The sequence below is a fragment of the Ammodytes marinus genome (genome assembly GCF_949987685.1).
Source record: "Ammodytes marinus genome assembly, chromosome: 3".
Taxonomy (NCBI): Eukaryota; Metazoa; Chordata; class Actinopteri; order Uranoscopiformes; family Ammodytidae; genus Ammodytes; species Ammodytes marinus.
In genome coordinates this window covers 2,059,188-2,076,763 of record NC_137232.1, presented here as the reverse complement: position 1 = coordinate 2,076,763, position 17,576 = coordinate 2,059,188, and the positions used below count along the sequence as shown (strand labels likewise).

General features: G+C 44.2%; 1 protein-coding gene across 1 annotated transcript in view; it reads left to right on the top strand.

Annotated features, from left to right (window-relative positions):
- pipox (pipecolic acid oxidase) overlaps nucleotides 1–7,220 on the top strand; it is a gene marked incomplete at both ends in the record, with an annotated part of 90,486 nt that extends 83,266 nt beyond the window's left edge. Inside the window, one exon of the mRNA XM_080053960.1 lies at nucleotides 7,090–7,220. Coding sequence (XP_079910086.1) covers nucleotides 7,090–7,220 — 131 coding nt within the window. The remainder of the gene's footprint in view (nucleotides 1–7,089) is intronic.
- Between the last annotated feature and the right edge of the window lie 10,356 nt (nucleotides 7,221–17,576).

The window sequence follows — 17,576 nt, the reverse complement described above, 5'->3', positions numbered from 1 at the left end:
ACCACCACCTTTCTTGGGCCTATCAGTACGATAAACATTGTATCCGAGTATGCTAATGTCTTCATTTGTAATAGATTTTGTCAGCCAAGTTTCTGAGATGACCACAATATCTGCATCTGTTGATCTAACCCAAATTCTGACCATGTCCATCTTTGGTACTAAGCTACGCACATTAAGATGAATACATTTGAGACCAGTCATTAATTTAAAATCAGCGGGAGTCTGGATACATTGCAATTCAGGACCAGGGTTTGATTGCACATCTCCAGACAGAAGTAAGAGTAGTACAATCATCACTCCTCGTCTCACATTACATTTTGAAGCAGTTTGTTCATGTGTTAAAGCCAGGGAATGCCTTTCCTTAAGGGAAAGAGTAAGATTATATAAGGTAAAGAAACGTAGAAGTTTAGGTAAGTCCTTGGGTGGGTCCGACCACAGGTTTGAGGCCCAAACCAAATCAGACTGTGGTTGCTGAAAATGCCCGGCAACATTAGCATTAGTGCCACTATAGTAAGTGTCTTGCATGCTCGACTCATAGCTAGTGGTACTCACCAAGGGGCAGTTCCTTGGACTCAAGTCCCAAAATGTCAACAAACACACTAAAGTTAAGAAAAATGCCATTGTCTTTAAGATACTAAGTTTACTATGCTAGCTGCTGCTGCTGGGCCTTGATGTGTTAGCAGAGCTGCTGCTGTTGCTGGGCCTTGATGTGTTAGCAAAGCTGCTACTGCTGCTGCTGGGCCTTGAGATGTTAGCAAGGCTGCTACTGCTGCTGCTGGGCCTTGAGATGTTAGCAAGGCTGCTACTGCTGCTGGGCCTTGGTAGTTAGCAAGGCTGCTACTGCTGCTGCTGGGCCTTGGTAGCTAGCAAGGCTGCTACTGCTGCTGCTGGGCCTTGATAGTTAGCAAGGCTGCTACTGCTGCTGCTGGGCCTTGAGATGATAGCAAGGCTGCTACTGCTGCTGGGCCTTGGTAGTTAGCAAGGCTGCTACTGCTGCTGCTGGGCCTTGGTAGTTAGCAAGGCTGCTACTGCTGCTGCTGGGCCTTGATAGTTAGCAAGGCTGCTACTGCTGCTGCTGGGCCTTGAGATGTTAGCAAGGCTGCTACTGCTGCTGCTGGGCCTTGATAGTTAGCAAGGCTGCTACTGCTGCTGCTGGGCCTTGATGTGTTAGCAAGGCTGCTACTGCTGCTGCTGAGCCTTGATAGTTAGCAAGGCTGCTACTGCTGCTGCTGGGCCTTGAGATGTTAGCAAGGCTGCTACTGCTGCTGGGCCGTGGTAGTTAGCAATACTGCTACTGCTGCTGCTGGGCCTTGATAGTTAGCAAGGCTGCTGCTGGGCCTTGGTAGTTAGCAAGGCTGCTACTGCTGCTGCTGGGCCTTGATAGTTAGCAAGGCTGCTACTGCTGCTGCTGGGCCTTGGTAGTTAGCAAGGCGGCTACTGCTGCTGCTGGGCCTTGATAGTTAGCAAGGCTGCTACTGCTGCTGCTGGGCATTGGTAGTTAGCAAAGCTGCTAATGCTGCTGCTGGGGCCTTGAGATGTTAGCAAGGCTGCTGGGGCCCAGCTCGCCCTTTGTTCTAGCCTTTCAGAGTCCAGGTAGTCCACATTCATTTCATGTGATGAATGATGATATCCTTAAATCTATTGTGCTCAGTAGTACTTGATGCAAAAACAAAAAATGAGTAGCAGAAACAAAATAGCGCAAAAAATGAACATAAACAGAGAGACAAACTCACACACAACCTAACATGCTGCCATCTTGGATTCTCTCCCAGATGAACTGATTCAATTATTAAGCTATTAACTATCTACCATTGTTATAAATCCTTAACAAACTGCTAACAAACACTTAACAAATCATTAATAATCATTAATTAAGAGTTTACTAATTATCTATTAACAAGTTACAACGGATAGTTATTATAAAGTGTTACCCCAATTTGTTATTAAGCCCTGCCACTGCATAAACGTTTTAGTCAATGGCGGCCATGTTTTCCAAGCTATCCTACTAATATTTTCCGGAGACGTGCGTCCAGTGGCGGCTCCTGACAATAATCTCAGGGGGGGCAATTGTTGCCATGATGGGAAATATGACCCAAAATTAACCTAAATCAGATAGCATATGACAATGTCATATTGCATTTAACTGTTTGTTTTTCCTGTTCATCTGGCATAACCACTCTGGCAACATTAGACAAGCATTGCACTGTACAGTATTTTTGGAAATTAAGTTAGTTAATTTCTTGAATAAAATTATTTTAGCTCTAAAATGATTTAATTATCCGGCTGTGGCCATCACAGATAACTTGTCATCTACCAGTGTGCTCCTCAGATAGGCTTCCTTTAAAAGTTAGGAGACAAAAATGGATGCTGGCATAGCATGTGCAACATTAAAGGCCTACTTCACCGGTTTGAATATGAAGGTGTATTGAATTCTGAGATCCTATGTAGTATAAATGTGCAAAAAAAATTGAAATTGGTTCATCCTAGCCTGAGAAAAGGCAGAAAGAGTGTTTTTTTAACCCTATATTAATCTTACTGTGACATCACAGTAAGATAAATATAGGGTTAAAAAAAAACCTTACTTTGTAAATATTACTGTGATTTCTCCTACTGTGACATCACAGTAATATTTACAAAGTAATTTTTTTTTAACCCTATATTTATCTTACTATCTTACTAAAAAAACACTCTTTCTGCCTTTTCTCAGGCTAGGATGAACCGATTTTTTTTTTTTTTGCACATTTATACTACATAGGATCTCAGAATTCAATACACCTTCATATTCCCACCGGTGAAGTAGGCCTTTAACAGTGCTAATCATCACATTGGTTTGGGTTACTACTGTCTACAGCACTTGGTAGGCGGGTTTATGTCGGACGGTGAAAGCAGCTGTCAGCTAAACGACGATCAACAGCTGATCGCCGTTCAATAGCCGATCAGCTGTTGAACGGCGCTGGCTCGTATATGCAGATTGATGTTTAATGTTTGTTTTACCTTTTCTGAGAGATGATGCATAGGGGTGACACCCAAAGTTATCCATGCGGTCTCTGTGCTGCCATCAGGATGGATAAAAAGCCAGTATACAGTCCATATCATCATGCAGCGGCAGCAGGACAGAGCGTTAGCACATTAGCATCCTGCTAGCCTCGTTAGCCGTTCAAACGAGCCCCGTGAAAATCCGCGTTTATAAGATCCCCCAATCCATCTTGGTAGATACTTGCTTGATGGTTACATTTTGTCTGGGAAAGACCTAGTCCGAGTCCGATCAAGTAAGTAGCTTGCCAGCCTAGCCTGAGTTGATATAAAGTTGTGTTGGTCTTGAATATGACCGCTCTGGGCTGCATACTGGACATGTGACTGTATTAGTCACTGTAATTGGTTTATTGTTTACTGTACGTATGACGACAACACGTTAGGGCGAGCACCCCCGGAACCCATAGAGATTGCATTGCGAGGCTTGCAGTTTGAAAAAAAAAAGTTTTACATTGAAGTCTATGAGAGCGCTGGGGGCGATTTTCAACCAGCCCGACATCGCCCCAGAGTGACGGTACAGAGCACAGACGCTGATTGTACAATGATATTCAGACTTAGATGCAGGTAAAAACTGTATTGAAATCATAAATTATGATTATTAATACAAAAAAAAAAAAAAACATTATTATTCATTATTATATTTTCGTTTTTTGCTGATATGGCTCAAGGAGGGCGGCGCCCTATCGCCCTCTATGGGCGAGCCGCCACTGCGTGCGTCATAGTCCCCCGGGGCTTCGTGAGACATTTGGTGTTGATAAAGTAAAACTTGACAAAGTTGTGGATAAAACCCTGTTTTTCAGTTCATGCTTATTAGCGAAAATATTTCCAGGTTGACTTTAATGATCCAAGATTTTTTGTAGAGCACCCTAAAATACACCTGTGGGAGAAATTTCAAGTCAATCGGACTTACGGTGTGCGGGACGTGGCCTCTCAAGCTTTCTTCAGTCGGGGCTTAATAACAGCATTTGTGGCGCCCCCTATGGGTTAATCTCGATAAGCTTTGAGGGACATGCTACCACATGACTTCTGCACATACCCAGCAAGTTTGATGATGATAGGACCTATGGTTAAGGAGTTTGGTAAAGGGGAGGAGCGTAATGTGGTAAAGGGGGGGACCCTAATTTGGTAAAGGGGAGGAGCCTAATTTGGTAAAGGGGAGGAGCTTAATGTGGTAAAGGGGAGGAGCCTAATTTGGTAAAGGGGAGGGACTTAATTTGGTAAATGGGAGGAGCCTAATTTGGTAAAGGGGAGGAGCTTAATGTGGTACAGGGGAGGGGCCTAATTTGGTAAAGGGGAGGAGCTTAATGTGGTAAAGGGGAGGAGCCTAATTTGGCAAAGGGGAGGGGCTTAATTTGGTAAAGGGGAGGAGCCTAATTTGGTAGGGGGAGGGGCCTAATTTGGTAAAGGGGAGGAGCTTAATGTGGTAAAGGGGAGGAGCCTAATTTGGTAAAGGGGAGGGGCTTAATTTGGTACAGGGGAGGGGCCTAATTTGGTAAAGGGGAGGAGCTTAATTTGGTAAAGGGGAGGGGCCTAATTTGGTAAAGGGGAGGGGCCTAATTTGGTAAAGGGGAGGAGCCTAATTTGGTAAAGGGGAGGAGCCTAATTTGGTAAAGGGGAGGAGCTTAATGTGGTACAGGGGAGGGGCCTAATGTGGTAAAGGGGAGGAGCCTAATTTGGCAAAGGGGAGGGGCTTAATTTGGTAAAGGGGAGGAGCCTAATTTGGTAGGGGAGGGGCCTAATTTGGTAAAGGGGAGGAGCTTAATGTGGTACAGGGGAGGGGCCTAATTTGGTAAAGGGGAGGAGCTTAATTTGGTAAAGGGGAGGGGCCTAATTTGGTAAAGGGGAGGAGCCTAATTTGGTGAATGGGAGGAGCCTAATTTGGCAAAGGGGAGGAGCCTACTTTGGTGAAGGGGAGGAGCTTAATGTGGTACAGGGGAGGGGCCTAATGTGGTAAAGGGGAGGGGCTTAATTTGGTAAAGGGGAGGAGCCTAATTTGGTAAAGGGGAGGAGCTTAATGTGGTAAAGGGGAGGAGCCTGATTTGGTAAAGGGGAGGAGCTTAATGTGGTAAAGGGGAGGAGCTTAATGTGGTAAAGGGGAGGAGCCTAATTTGGTAAATGGGAGGAGCCTAATTTGGTAAAGGGGAGGAGCTTAATGTGGTAAAGGGGAGGAGCTTAATGTGGTAAAGGGGAGGAGCCTAATTTGGTAAATGGGAGGAGCCTAATTTGGTAAAGGGGAGGAGCCTAATTTGGTAAATGGGAGGAGCCTAATTTGGTAAAGGGGAGGAGCTTGATGTGGTAAAGGGGAGGAGCTTAATGTGGTACATGGGAGGGGCCTAATTTGGTAAAGGGGAGGAGCTTAATTTGGTAAAGGGGAGGAGCTTAATTTGGTAAAGGGGAGGAGCCTAATGTGGTAAAGGGGAGGAGCCTAATGTGGTGAAGGGACATGCTACCACATGACTTCTGCACATACCCAGCAAGTTTGATGATGATAGGACCTATGGTTAAGGAGTTATGGCCAATTTGTGGATAGGCCCCGCCCCTGTGGCGCCCCCTATGGGTTAATCGCGATAAGCTTCGAGGGACATGCTACCACATGACTTCTGCACATACCCAGCAAGTTTGATGATGATAGGACCTATGGTTAAGGAGTTATGGCCAATTTCTGGATAGGCCCCGCCCCTGTGGCGCCCCCTATGGGTTAATCGCGATAAACTTCGAGGGACATGCTACCACATGACTTCTGCACACACCCAGCAAGTTTGATGATGATAGGACCTATGGTTAAGGAGTTATGGCCAATTTGTGGATAGGCCCCACCCCTGTGGCGCCCCCTATGGGTTAATCGCGATAAGCTTCGAGGGACATGCTACCACATGACTTCTGCACATACCCAGCAAGTTTGATGATGATAGGACCTATGGTTAAGGAGTTATGGCCAACGTGTTATTAAGCCCCGCCCCTGCGTAAACTATTTGGTCAATGGCGGCCATGTTTTTCAAGTTGTCCTACTAATCTTTTACGGGTATGTGTATTGTAGTCCCCCGGGGCTTCACGAGAAATTTGGTGTTGATACAGTCAAATTTCAGAAAGTTGTGGATAACACGCTGTTTTTCAGTTTATGCTAATTAGCGGGAAATATTCCCAGAAGAATTTTTATGGTCCCAGAGGCTTTTTTGTAGAGCACCCTAACATACACCTGTGTGAGAAATTTCAAGTCAATTGGAGTTACGGTGTGCGGGGCGTGGCCTCTCAAAGTTCTTTCAGTCGGGACTTCATAACAGCGCCCCCTAGCGGAAATTCAAAAAACTGTATAATAGCACACCCCGCGGGGTTGGGGCGCACGTTGTGTGAAATTTTTGCATGTCTGCGTGAAACGGTGTGGGAGGAGAAGCAGCTAGAAAATGTGAGGAAGAAGTCAGAAGAGGTAAGAATAAGTATGGTGGAGAGTAATAATTACGGGTCCTCTGTAAACAGAGGACCCGTACTTAATGAGGCATATATAAAAATAAATAAAAAGGACCAATAGTAGGGAGGTGATGGGTTAAAGTCCAAAGGCAGTGGTTGAACAGATGGGTTTCCAGTGTGTGAGAGGCTGTGTTGCGGATCTCAGCAGGGTGAGAGTTCCAGAGGGCGGGGGGCAGCAACACGGAACACTCTGTCCCCCAACTGTTCAGAGGCCAGAGAGGGGGAGGGAGAGCAGGCCCTCGTCTGACGACTGCAGACTACCGGATGGGTTAAAAGGGTGGAGGAGTTTGTATTTAATGCTTGATTTGACCAGTGGAGGCGTAAGAGGGTGTGGGGGGGCTGATGGGCTGTCAGGTCTAATGCGGTTGACAACCCTGGCAGCTGAATTTTGGAACTCCAGTTTTTTATTTCATGTAGGCCGCTGAGGAGAGATTGAGGGAGGGGGGTCTGGGTGGATGGTTTGGTGCAGAGATAGAGTTTAGTGTCATCAGCATATGGGTGAAAAACACACAATGACATTCAATCATCCAATATGGTTTGATAACCTAAGTACTGTATACTTTGCTCATTGTTATAACTTTCCTTCCCCAGGTCACGGCTTCAAGTTTGGACCCCTCATTGGGAAGCTTCTGTGTGAACTCAGCCTGGGAGAAGTGCCCTCCTATGACCTCTCACCCTTCCGGATCAAGCGATTCCAGGCAAAGACTAAATCGGCTTTATAGATATGTAGATGAGCAATATTAATTGTAACTTTGACATTGTCATGGTAATGAAGCTATTAAACACAATGACCACATGTTTACTCTACTGCTTTATTCAATGTCAGTGTGTTCTGCCTATTCCACATAGTTCATTGAGCTATGGATCATTCAAGCGTCCATTCAGCGTGTTAAAGGTCTCATATTATACACTTTTCTGTCAATATTATAAGACGTTTTTCTTTAGTTGTTTGCTGAAAAAAACGTTCAGATCATTTATTGTAGTATGCCTCTATACCCTGATTTTCAGCTAATCTCACAATGGCCTATTTTTTAAACCGAGCTGCAGCTCTCCTCGTTTTATATACAATCTATGAGCTCCCCCCGCCCCTGTCCGGAAGCGAAGCAAATTGGCCTCGCCCTCCGTCCATAGGTCCATAGCATGCCGTGCCTGTTACCACGGTTAGGTTTACCTGTGAGAAGAACCATATCTAGTGCTAGTAACGCAGGAGCTCACCGATGACCGATCCTTGTCTACATGAAAGACTATGTTCATTAGGGCTGGGTATTGTCAAGAATCTCACGATTCGATTCGATTTCGATTCATTACGTCACGATTCGATTCGATATCGAATCGATATTGATTGAAATGCTTCGATATCGATTCAGTATCAAGTAGAAATACACAAGAAAGAGTAAAATAATTAAAATTTTATTTAAATAATTTTCTATTAAATTTTATGCCAAGAGCCATGGTATAACTCTCTCCTCTTCAAAATTGTAACATAACATCAGCACAATTGACAGTGCTGTATTAAATGTAATGTATTTAAATCATGTATAGTATTTCTTTCTTTCTCACATGACATCTTTGAACAATAATAGCACATGAGAACCAGGTGCCTTCATTTCTGGTAACAAATAAAACATTAGCACAATACCAGTATAAGGTGTACAAAAGTGAAAAAAAAGTGCTGTATTGGAATTCAGCTCTCATACAAAAACGTAAACGGACACAAAGCCAGTGCAGGTCATATGGGTTTGCTGCTCTCTGCCCTTTTGTCGCCACTTTTAACAACTCGCACTTATGTGGTGTGCATGCGCAGTGGCGCAGGAAATACTAATATTAAATACTAGTTGAAATTTTTAATTTTTATTTTATTTTTTTAATTAATCGATTATTAACTTTTATGAATCGATTCGGAATCGTTCGAGAGAGAATCGCAATGCATCGGAGAATCGATATTTTTACCCACCCCTAATGTTCATACAGATGCACTGACAGCCACAAGCTAATGGAAACGGCATGTTCACAATAAAATTGCAGCAAAATATGGAGGCTACTGCGAAGCTACTCGGGGGCTAACGGTTAAAAATAACACTTAAATCGATGAAAATATTAGTTTCATAGTTTGACTTCTACACTATTACCTTCCAATGCTTTGTCTTGCTAAAAACGAGGCATTGCCAGACTGCTGTGGGGAATATAAATAGGTTATTATGAGCAAAAGATCAATGCTTTTCCCAAAGCTAGCTTGGGAGCTAGCGGCTAAAAATATCACTAAAATCAGTGAAAACTTTAGTTTCAAAGTTTGACTTCTACACTATTAGCTTCCAATCCTTTGTCCTGTTAAAAACGAGGCATTGCTAGACTGGTGTGGGGAATATAAATATGTTATTATGAGCAAAAGCTGGATGCTTGTCCTAAAGCTAATAGCTATACACCAGTCAGGCAAAAATACCAATAAAAACATTTATTTTAGTTTCACCGTTTGAAAAAAAGCACAAGTAGCTTCCTATCCGTTGTGTTATTAAAAACGAGGCATTAATAGACTGCTGTGGTTAAGATAAATTAGTGGATTATGAGCAAAAGCATTCTGTGTTGGTTTATGCAACATTCAGCATGCTTTGCTGTACTACAGGCATCTTGTCGCTTAGCGGGGAAAACAACATGGAGGCGAAGGAATATTTTTGGGATCTCGGGGCCGTGGACCAATAAGAAATAGGGGGGTGGGGTTATCATACGTAGACTACTGCACGGTGGAAGTTTCTGGAGGCCACATGTGGGGTTTTTCATTGACTCCCATGTTAGATAAGCCTGTGGTGAGGAAAAGCACAAAGATACGTTTGTTGAAGCATCAGGGTTTATTTCAATAATAGCAAAGATCTCCGCGGAGGGTCACTAGTTCCAACACAGGTGAGTATGTTACAAGGAGTGACGGAGTTTTCTTAAAGTCATAACATATTTAAGGACATTTGCCTCCCAGGGGGGAGAGTAAGTTACAATACGTACGAGAGAGGTAGACAGGTTCGAATATACATACTTAAGGAAGCTGGGTGGGGGAAGACGACTAAATTACATTACAAGAGGAGAAGGAGACAGGTTGGGATATACATTGATATTATAATCGTGGGAGGGTTAGGCTGACCAGAGAACAGCAGGAGGCTGTCTGTAAAAGCAGTGTCCATTCAGATGTATATTCAGGCTGGGCTATTTTACCTCCACACTCCACTATTTTTATCATTTATGATAACACAAAATATAGCAAACCAAAATTAAAGCAAAACCATACACTCGGGGGGGAAAAAATAGTAACCCCAAAATAGTCAACAAAATACAAAAATGTAAGGCTAAAGGAATAACAGGCAAGAAGGTGAGTTAAGGGAAATGAAAAAAACCTTGCATAGGCAAAAAGTAACCCAAAATTGGCCATAAAATAACACAAAACAAGAAATTTGATTAAATGGGAAAAAACCTCAAATGGGTATTCTATTGAGGAAAAAACATTAAACCGAAATAGTCAACAAAAAAAAAGAAAAGAAAGTAAAAGTTATAAGAAAAATTACTGTGATAGTCAAAGGGAAACAAAATATACAGAACAATCCTAGATCTAAATCAAGTGGGAAACAATTACACAGAGTTTCCCATGTGGAAATACTCGAAGCAATCAGCAGAAGGTGGATCAATTGGGTCAAGGCAGTCGGCAAAAGGGGGAATCCAAATCTCAAGGGGGAGCTTGCGGAGCGAGGGGCAGACATTTCCTTCAGGTCTGAAAGCTTTGTGTGCTCTCACTGTGCACCGCCGGACGGTGATGGGGTTCTTTTTGACAGACATCTGGAAAGCGACGTTTCTGCCGTTGGTAATGATGCTATGGAAGTGGCAGTAGTCTTCATCACATTGGGTGGCAGGGCAGGAGAAAGAGATGACGCCAGATTTCCAGGGCTGTGTTTCCCATCCAGAAGGGGCGGGCCTGACACATCCAGATTATTGCCCAAAGCAAGTGTGTAAGGCCGGGGGAGGTAGTGGGTCGTCTGGCTCTCATTGGAGCAAGGTGGTTGCCCGTCTTCTTCTTCGTCGTTGCTGGTGCTGGTCCCGCTGATGTCGTCTGGTCCAAGCTGGTGGGCTGTTGTCCTGTCGTTGGTGCCTCTCGATCCGTCGGGCTGTAGCTGGCAGGGATTTGCTTGCAGTGGCTGGCATGGATCCAGGTGGTCCTGTCTGCAACCTTCACAGCCGTCATGGTGGTGAGGAGGATTTGAAAGGGTCCCGTCCATCTCTTGCGGCGCCAGTTCCTTCGTCTGAGGTCCATGACCACTATCCAATCCCGGGTTTTTAGTTTGTGTAGCTGGGTAGTGGCTGGTCGTGGTAGTGCCTCCTTCACCTGTCTGTGGAGAGCAGAAAAAGAAGAGGAGATGGTATCACAACAACGTAACATCGCATCTTCACATAGATCAGTGCTAGGAAGGACCTTGTTAGCTGGACCGATACCAGTGTTGGCTGGTCTGCCAAATAGGATTTCAAAGGGACTAAGGCAATTTTTATGGCGGATTCTTGTTCTCATCTGCATAAGAACAATTGGAAGGGCCTTGGTCCAGGAAAGGCCAGTCTCTTCGCAGCATTTAGCCAATTTTAGCTAGAGAGTGAAATGTTCTCTTTCCACAGCGCCAACACTAGCTGGGTGGTATGCACAATGTTTTCTCAAATCAATACCAAAGTAGGCACTAAGCTCTTTTAGGGCAGCATTTGCAAAATGGGTACCGTTGTTGCTACTGATTTTTCCAGGGATGCCCCATCTCGGAATAATGTCATGGATCAGAGCCTTGACAACAGACTGAGCATCTTGTTATGAGGTGGGAAAAGCTTCCACCCATTTTGAGAACATATCAACCATCACCAAACAATGACGCTTACCTTCGCTGGGAGATAGCTCAATAAAGTCGAGTTGTAAGTGGTCGAAAGGTTTACCTGGCTGTGGGTGCGCCGCCGGTGGCATGTGAACGCCGCGGCCTACATTATTTGTGACACAAATCAAACAAGAACGACAATATTTTTTTGCATAGATGCAAAATCCCTTAGTAAACCAAAAACTATTGATTTGAGCGAGCATGAGGTTTTCTGAGGCATGGTCAAGGCCATGGCTCAATTTAGCATAGTGAGGAAACAAATATTTGGGAAGACAAGGCAAACCTTTGGGGCCATACCAAGCCCCATTCGTTATACTGCAGTAATTTCTCTTCCAAAGTCGGCATTCTTCCGGCGTGGCCCTCTGTTGCAGGTCCTGCAATTCAGACAGGGGAGTGACAGTGACAGTGACAGTGACAGCAGGCGTGCTTAGAAAGGTTGTTGTGGAAGGCTCATGTTTTTGTTTAGCGGCAGCCTTAGCCGCTATGTCAGCTCTAGCGTTACCTAGGGAAATATAATCTGTTTTGAGTGTATGGGCTTCACATTTGCACACTGCAATTTCTTTGGGTAGGAGAATAGCATCGAGCAGGGTTGCCACTAATGTGTGATGTGCAATTGGTTTGCCTGAAGAAGTCAGGAAGTTTCTGTGTTTCCATAGGGTGCCAAAATCTAGACAAATGCCAAATGCATATCTGTTGTCTGTAAAAAATGGTAACAGATTTGTCTTTAGCTAATTTGCATGAGTTAGAACGATTAGTTCAGCAGCAGAGTGTGTTGTGTGCTGTTACCACTGCGAAGCCCACTTGATTTTGCCCTGTGTCTGGATTCCGTGAGGCTGATCCATCTACAAACAGCTCCAGGTCTGGATTGGACAGTGGTGTCTCTTTCAGATCAGGTCTGGGGGAACACACCGCAGCAGTCATGGCTACGCAGTTGTGAAGCTCTCCTTCTTCTGGGGAGGGGAGAAGAGTAGCATGGTTTAATGTGGTACAATGTTTCACAGTGATATTTGGCAAATCTAAGAGAATAGTGTTATACCTTAACCATCTTGCAGAGGATTCTTTTTGTTCAAGCAAAATCATAGATACAGCATGAGGTACCAACAAGGTTAATTGAGAATAACCCACACAATCAGCTTAAATAGGGAAAATAATGTACACTTCACCGCAGTAAATCAAAGCCAAAAGAAATAACAATGTTGTCTTACCTTAGGTTTGCAGTCATCAAGAGAAAAAACATAACCATAATTACTTACTAATATGACCTGCAAAGCCTACAAAGTTTTCCTGTGGAACAACATTAAACATCAACAAGGTTGCAGCAAAATGTTGATAATGTGCATTAAAACAAAAACATAAAAATTTCAAAGTTAGTTAGGCTGTCTGTAAAAGCAGATGTATATTCAGGCTGGGCTATTTTACCTCCACAAGCCGTTTTCACAGCATTATTAAAGTGGCTACGAGGAACTTCTCAATATCTTTAAAACAGCCTCCTTTTTCCTCTGATAATCATAATTTACCTTTACAGCATTAATGCCTTTGGTCTGGTCGCACACCCAGTCTGATTTTCGGCTTGCGCATGCAGGCTCTATGGTCACATATTCGTATTGATCGCGGATTTCAGTGTAGCGCAGCAACGCGAGTAGCATTGCAGGTAAGGGAAGGGGAGCCTTGTTTGAGACAGTTACAGTGCTGTGAAAAAGTATTTGCCCCCTTCCTAAATTCTTCTGTTTTTGCTTGTTTGTCATACTTATTTGTTTCAGATCATCAAAACATTTATAATTTAAGACAAAGGCAACTCAATTGAAATCAGAATACAGCTTTTGAATTTTCATTCTTTTTATTGAATGTAAATAGTTAACCAGAACCTATTACACCCACGTGAAAAAGTATTTGCCCCCTAAACCTAATAACTGGTTGTGCCACCCTTGGCCGCAACAACTGCAACCAAATGTTTGTGATCACTGGCAATGAGTCTTTTACATCGCTCTGGTGAAATTTTGGCCCACTCTTCTTTGCAGAATTATTTTAATTCGGCCACATTGGAGGGTTTTCAAACATGAACTGCCTGTTTAAGGTCACGCCACAGCATCTCAATCGGTTTTAAGTCCGGACTTTGACTAAGCCACTCAAAACATTTTATTTTGTTTTTTCTGAGCCATTCAGAGGTGGACTTGCTGGTGTGTTTGGGATCATTGTCCTGCTGCATCACCCAAGTTCTCTTGAGCTTGAGGTGACAAACTGATGGCCGGACATTCTCCTTCAGGATGTTCTGGTAGAGAGCAGAATTCATAGTTCCATCAATTATGGCAAGCTATCCAGGTCCTGAAGCAGCAAAGCAGCCCCAGACCATCACACCACCACCACCATGTTTGACTGTTGATATGATGTTCTTATGGTGGAATGCTGCGTTAGCTTTACCCCAGATGTAACAGGAACCAGGCCTTCCAAAAAGTTCCACTTTTGACTCGTCAGTCCATCGAATATTTTCCCAAAGGTCTTGGGGATCATCAAGATGTTGTTTGACAAATGTGAGACGAGCCTTTGTGTTCTTTTTGGTCAGCAGAGGCTTTCTCCTTGGAACTCTCCCATGGATGCCATGTTTGCCAAGTGTCTGTCTTATGGTGGAATCATGAACACTGATCTTAACTGAGGCAAGTGAGGCCTGCAGTTCTTTAGATGTTAGTCTGGGTTCGTTTCTGTCCTCCTGGATGAGTCGTTGATGAGCTCTTGGAGGTTTTTTGGAAGGCCGGTCACTCCCGGGAAGGTTCACCACTGTTCCAAGTTTTCTCCATTCGTAAATTATGGCTCTCACTGTGGTTCGCTGGGGTCCCAAAGTCTTAGAATGGCTTTGTAATCCTTTCTAGACTTATAGATAACAATTACTTTGTGTCTCATCTGTTCTTGAATTTCTTTTGATTGTGGCATCATGTGCTGCTTTTTGAGATCTTTTAGTCAACTTCACTGTGTCAGACAGGTTCTATTTAAGTGATTTCTAGATTCTACAGGTCTGTCAGTAATCAGGCCTGGGTGTGGTCACTAAATTAAACTCAACATTCCAAAATATATGGTCAATTGATTGATTTATTAAAGGGGGGGCAATTACTTTTTCACACAGGGCAAGGTACGGTTGAATAGATTTTTACACTTAATAAATGAAATCATCATTTAAAAACTGCATTTGGTATTTACTCAGGTTATTTTTGATTAAAATTAAAATTAGTTTCATGATCTAAAACATTTAAGTGTGACAAATATGAAAAAATATAAGAAATCGGGAAGGGGGCAAATACTTTTTCACAGCACTGCATTTGTCGTAATTTGGCTGATAACGGGGCAAAACCATCTAAGAAAAAAAGAAAATTCAATGAAGAACAACTAAAAGGGAGAGTGATAGACGGGCAGAAGGAGGGCGTTGCCAAGCAACATGTAAACAATTTAACGGGAGTGAACTAGTCCTGCAGTGTTTACTCCTAAGTGGATTAAAGGTACTAAAACAAAGTTTACTTTGCTTCATCATCATAGACGTCGATTACGGGGGGTATGGGGGGTACATGTACCCCCCACTTTTCGTCAAGACTCATTTCGTCCCCCCCACTTTTTAAGCCGGACATGGAGTGCGTCCAGCCGTATTAAAACACAGCGTCAAGGTGTCTCTCTCTCTCTCTCTCTCTCTCTCTCTCTCTCTCTCTCTCTCTTTATTGGGCACGTTATAGCCTCAAGCCCAGGGCAGAATGGATGCTAGCTCTAGAATGAACTAAGGGCATTAAAAGTGAAGTCATCTATAGGCGTTTTCAGACGGGAGGAGACGTTCTGTCTGTGCACTCGACCGGTGGAGATAGGAGGCTCCGCGAGGAAACGCCGTGCGGTAACCATGGAAACAACTTTTGTTTACAACCCTGTGTCGCTGCTGTCAAATATCTACTCATATTGTTAACATTTGTTTAGTTAATAAGTGGATTAGTTATTCAGTTTAGTTTGGTTTAAATGTCTACTTTGTGGATTAGGTCTAGGTTTCACTTTAGTGTTTGGTGGAAGGATCAGGGCGAACAGCGATGCTCCTGTTTCATCTCATTAGATTCATGTCGCTACAAGAGAAAGCAGCAAAAGAAACAGGCTGCTTTATGTTCATCATACAATCTTGACTTGAATACAGCAGAATGGTGAATATCACCATCTCATTGAGGAGAGAAAAGTAAAACACTGTTCAGCATGCCAGGCTGCAGGCGCGTGTGTGTGTGTGTGTGAGAGAGAGGAGCACAGACGTGAGTTTAGCTGTGCGGCCGCTTGTCGCTCCGTCTGTAGAACTGCGGACTCTCTCTCTCTCCACTCGCATGTCAGCTGCGTTACAGACGTAACAACAGTTTAGTGCGGCCGCTTGTCGCCACGTCTGTAGAACGGTAGTGCGTCTCTCTCCACTCGCATGTCATTGAAAATGTAGCCTATTACCAGACACGTCAAAAGCCTCCCGTATGAAAAGGCCATGATGGCGAGAGTAGGCTACATTTTATTAGTAAAGGCCACTATTAATGAATTAAAAAGAATTAAAAAACGGGAGGACGGCAAGGACGGATTAACATGACCACGGGCCCTGGACACAAACCAGTCATGGACCCCTACCAACACGCAAATACACGCACTAGCACACCGTGCAATCCACAATCACACACATTATAACGCAGTGTACGGCCTAGAGAGAGAAAGAGAGAGATAGAGCGAAATACAATTCTATAAAGTCTCTCTGGTGCTGCGCAAGAGAAAGAGACTCTTTGCGCCGGAGCCTACTAGACAGTTAGATTGGGGCAGAGACACCGGCGATGCGAGCGCGCGTTTAGCGCGCGAGCAGATTTTTTTTGCCATTGTAAGATCTCTGCGCCTGCTTTTTGGCCCACCCTTGCCCCCCTCGGAGCCTACACTCAATGTCTGAGCGAAGCAGCGCGTCACCCGGTGAAACGCTGTGTTGGTGTCGTTCAGTGAGACAGACACACTCTGTGGTTTAAAACTAAATGATCACAGGGGATTCCTGCACGTTAACGGGTGTCGAGGGGACAGGCTCCGCGATCTGATTGCATGTCCCGAGCCTGGATACCCCAATCTCACTGCCGACTAACTGTAAAGTGAAACAACCGCCTCGCTCGTTACACTGGTAGGCCTACTGGTGCGTAAAGGGAACGCACAGTTGGCAAACTCTCCTCACTACAACTGCCACAGCAGAAAAGCCACTGTAGGTCGATCGCTTTGTCGATTCGTGCCTCTGACACGTTGACTCGCATCATAATGAGTCGAGGCTTTGATTTCAGTGGGGATGTGGAGCTCTTTGGCCATTTCCCGTGCCTTTTTTTCTCTAGACACATCGTTCTCTCTCCAAGCGCACACACGCTGGTCCCGGCCGAATATAAGACCCCGAATATAAAACAACCCGACTTTTTACGACCCATTCCCAGGGGGGAAACCCCTGTCAAATTTTTTTAATAAAAAAAAAAAATCAAGGGCCCCCCTATTGGCCAGGGCCCTGGACATGTGCCCACTTTGCCCATGCGGTAATCCGTCATTGGAGGACGGGTCCCGTGGCCAATTTCCGGTACTCCCGGACTGACTCATTTGATTGAATCCCGAAATCCCGGGACCCGTCCAGCAACCCTAGTCGGAACTACCTTCCCAAGCTCCTTTTGTTTACGTCATGTTTGGTTGGGCTACGGGGAGCAGCTAGTGGCTCATATGTCCGCTGCTTTTTGAAAATGCTTTTTTCATCAAATGTGTCAGACATCAGTGTTTTGTATACATTGTATTCATTAGTGAGCGGGTATGCCGTCTTTCAGAACCGTTCATTACCTGCACTAAAGAGAAAAAAAGACGTTTCCTCATTGTCCCCCCCACTTTTGAAAATGCACTCCAGAATGCCTGTTTGTCCCCCCCACTTGTTTAGCCAAATCGACGTCCATGTTCATCATCATCAGATGACCTGAAATAGTCAATATTTGCAACAACTAGGGCTGTCAAGCGATTAAAAAATTTATCTAATTAATTACAGGCTCTGTGATTAATTAATCTAAATTAATCGCATACCTATATGAGACATTTATGCCTGTTTCTAAACAGCGGTATAGTCACACGCAATCAAAAGAGGAAAAAAGGCAGGCATAGGTTAGGAAGTGCAAGCGGGAGACGAGGCGGCTAGCACACAAAAGTGAGACACACGTA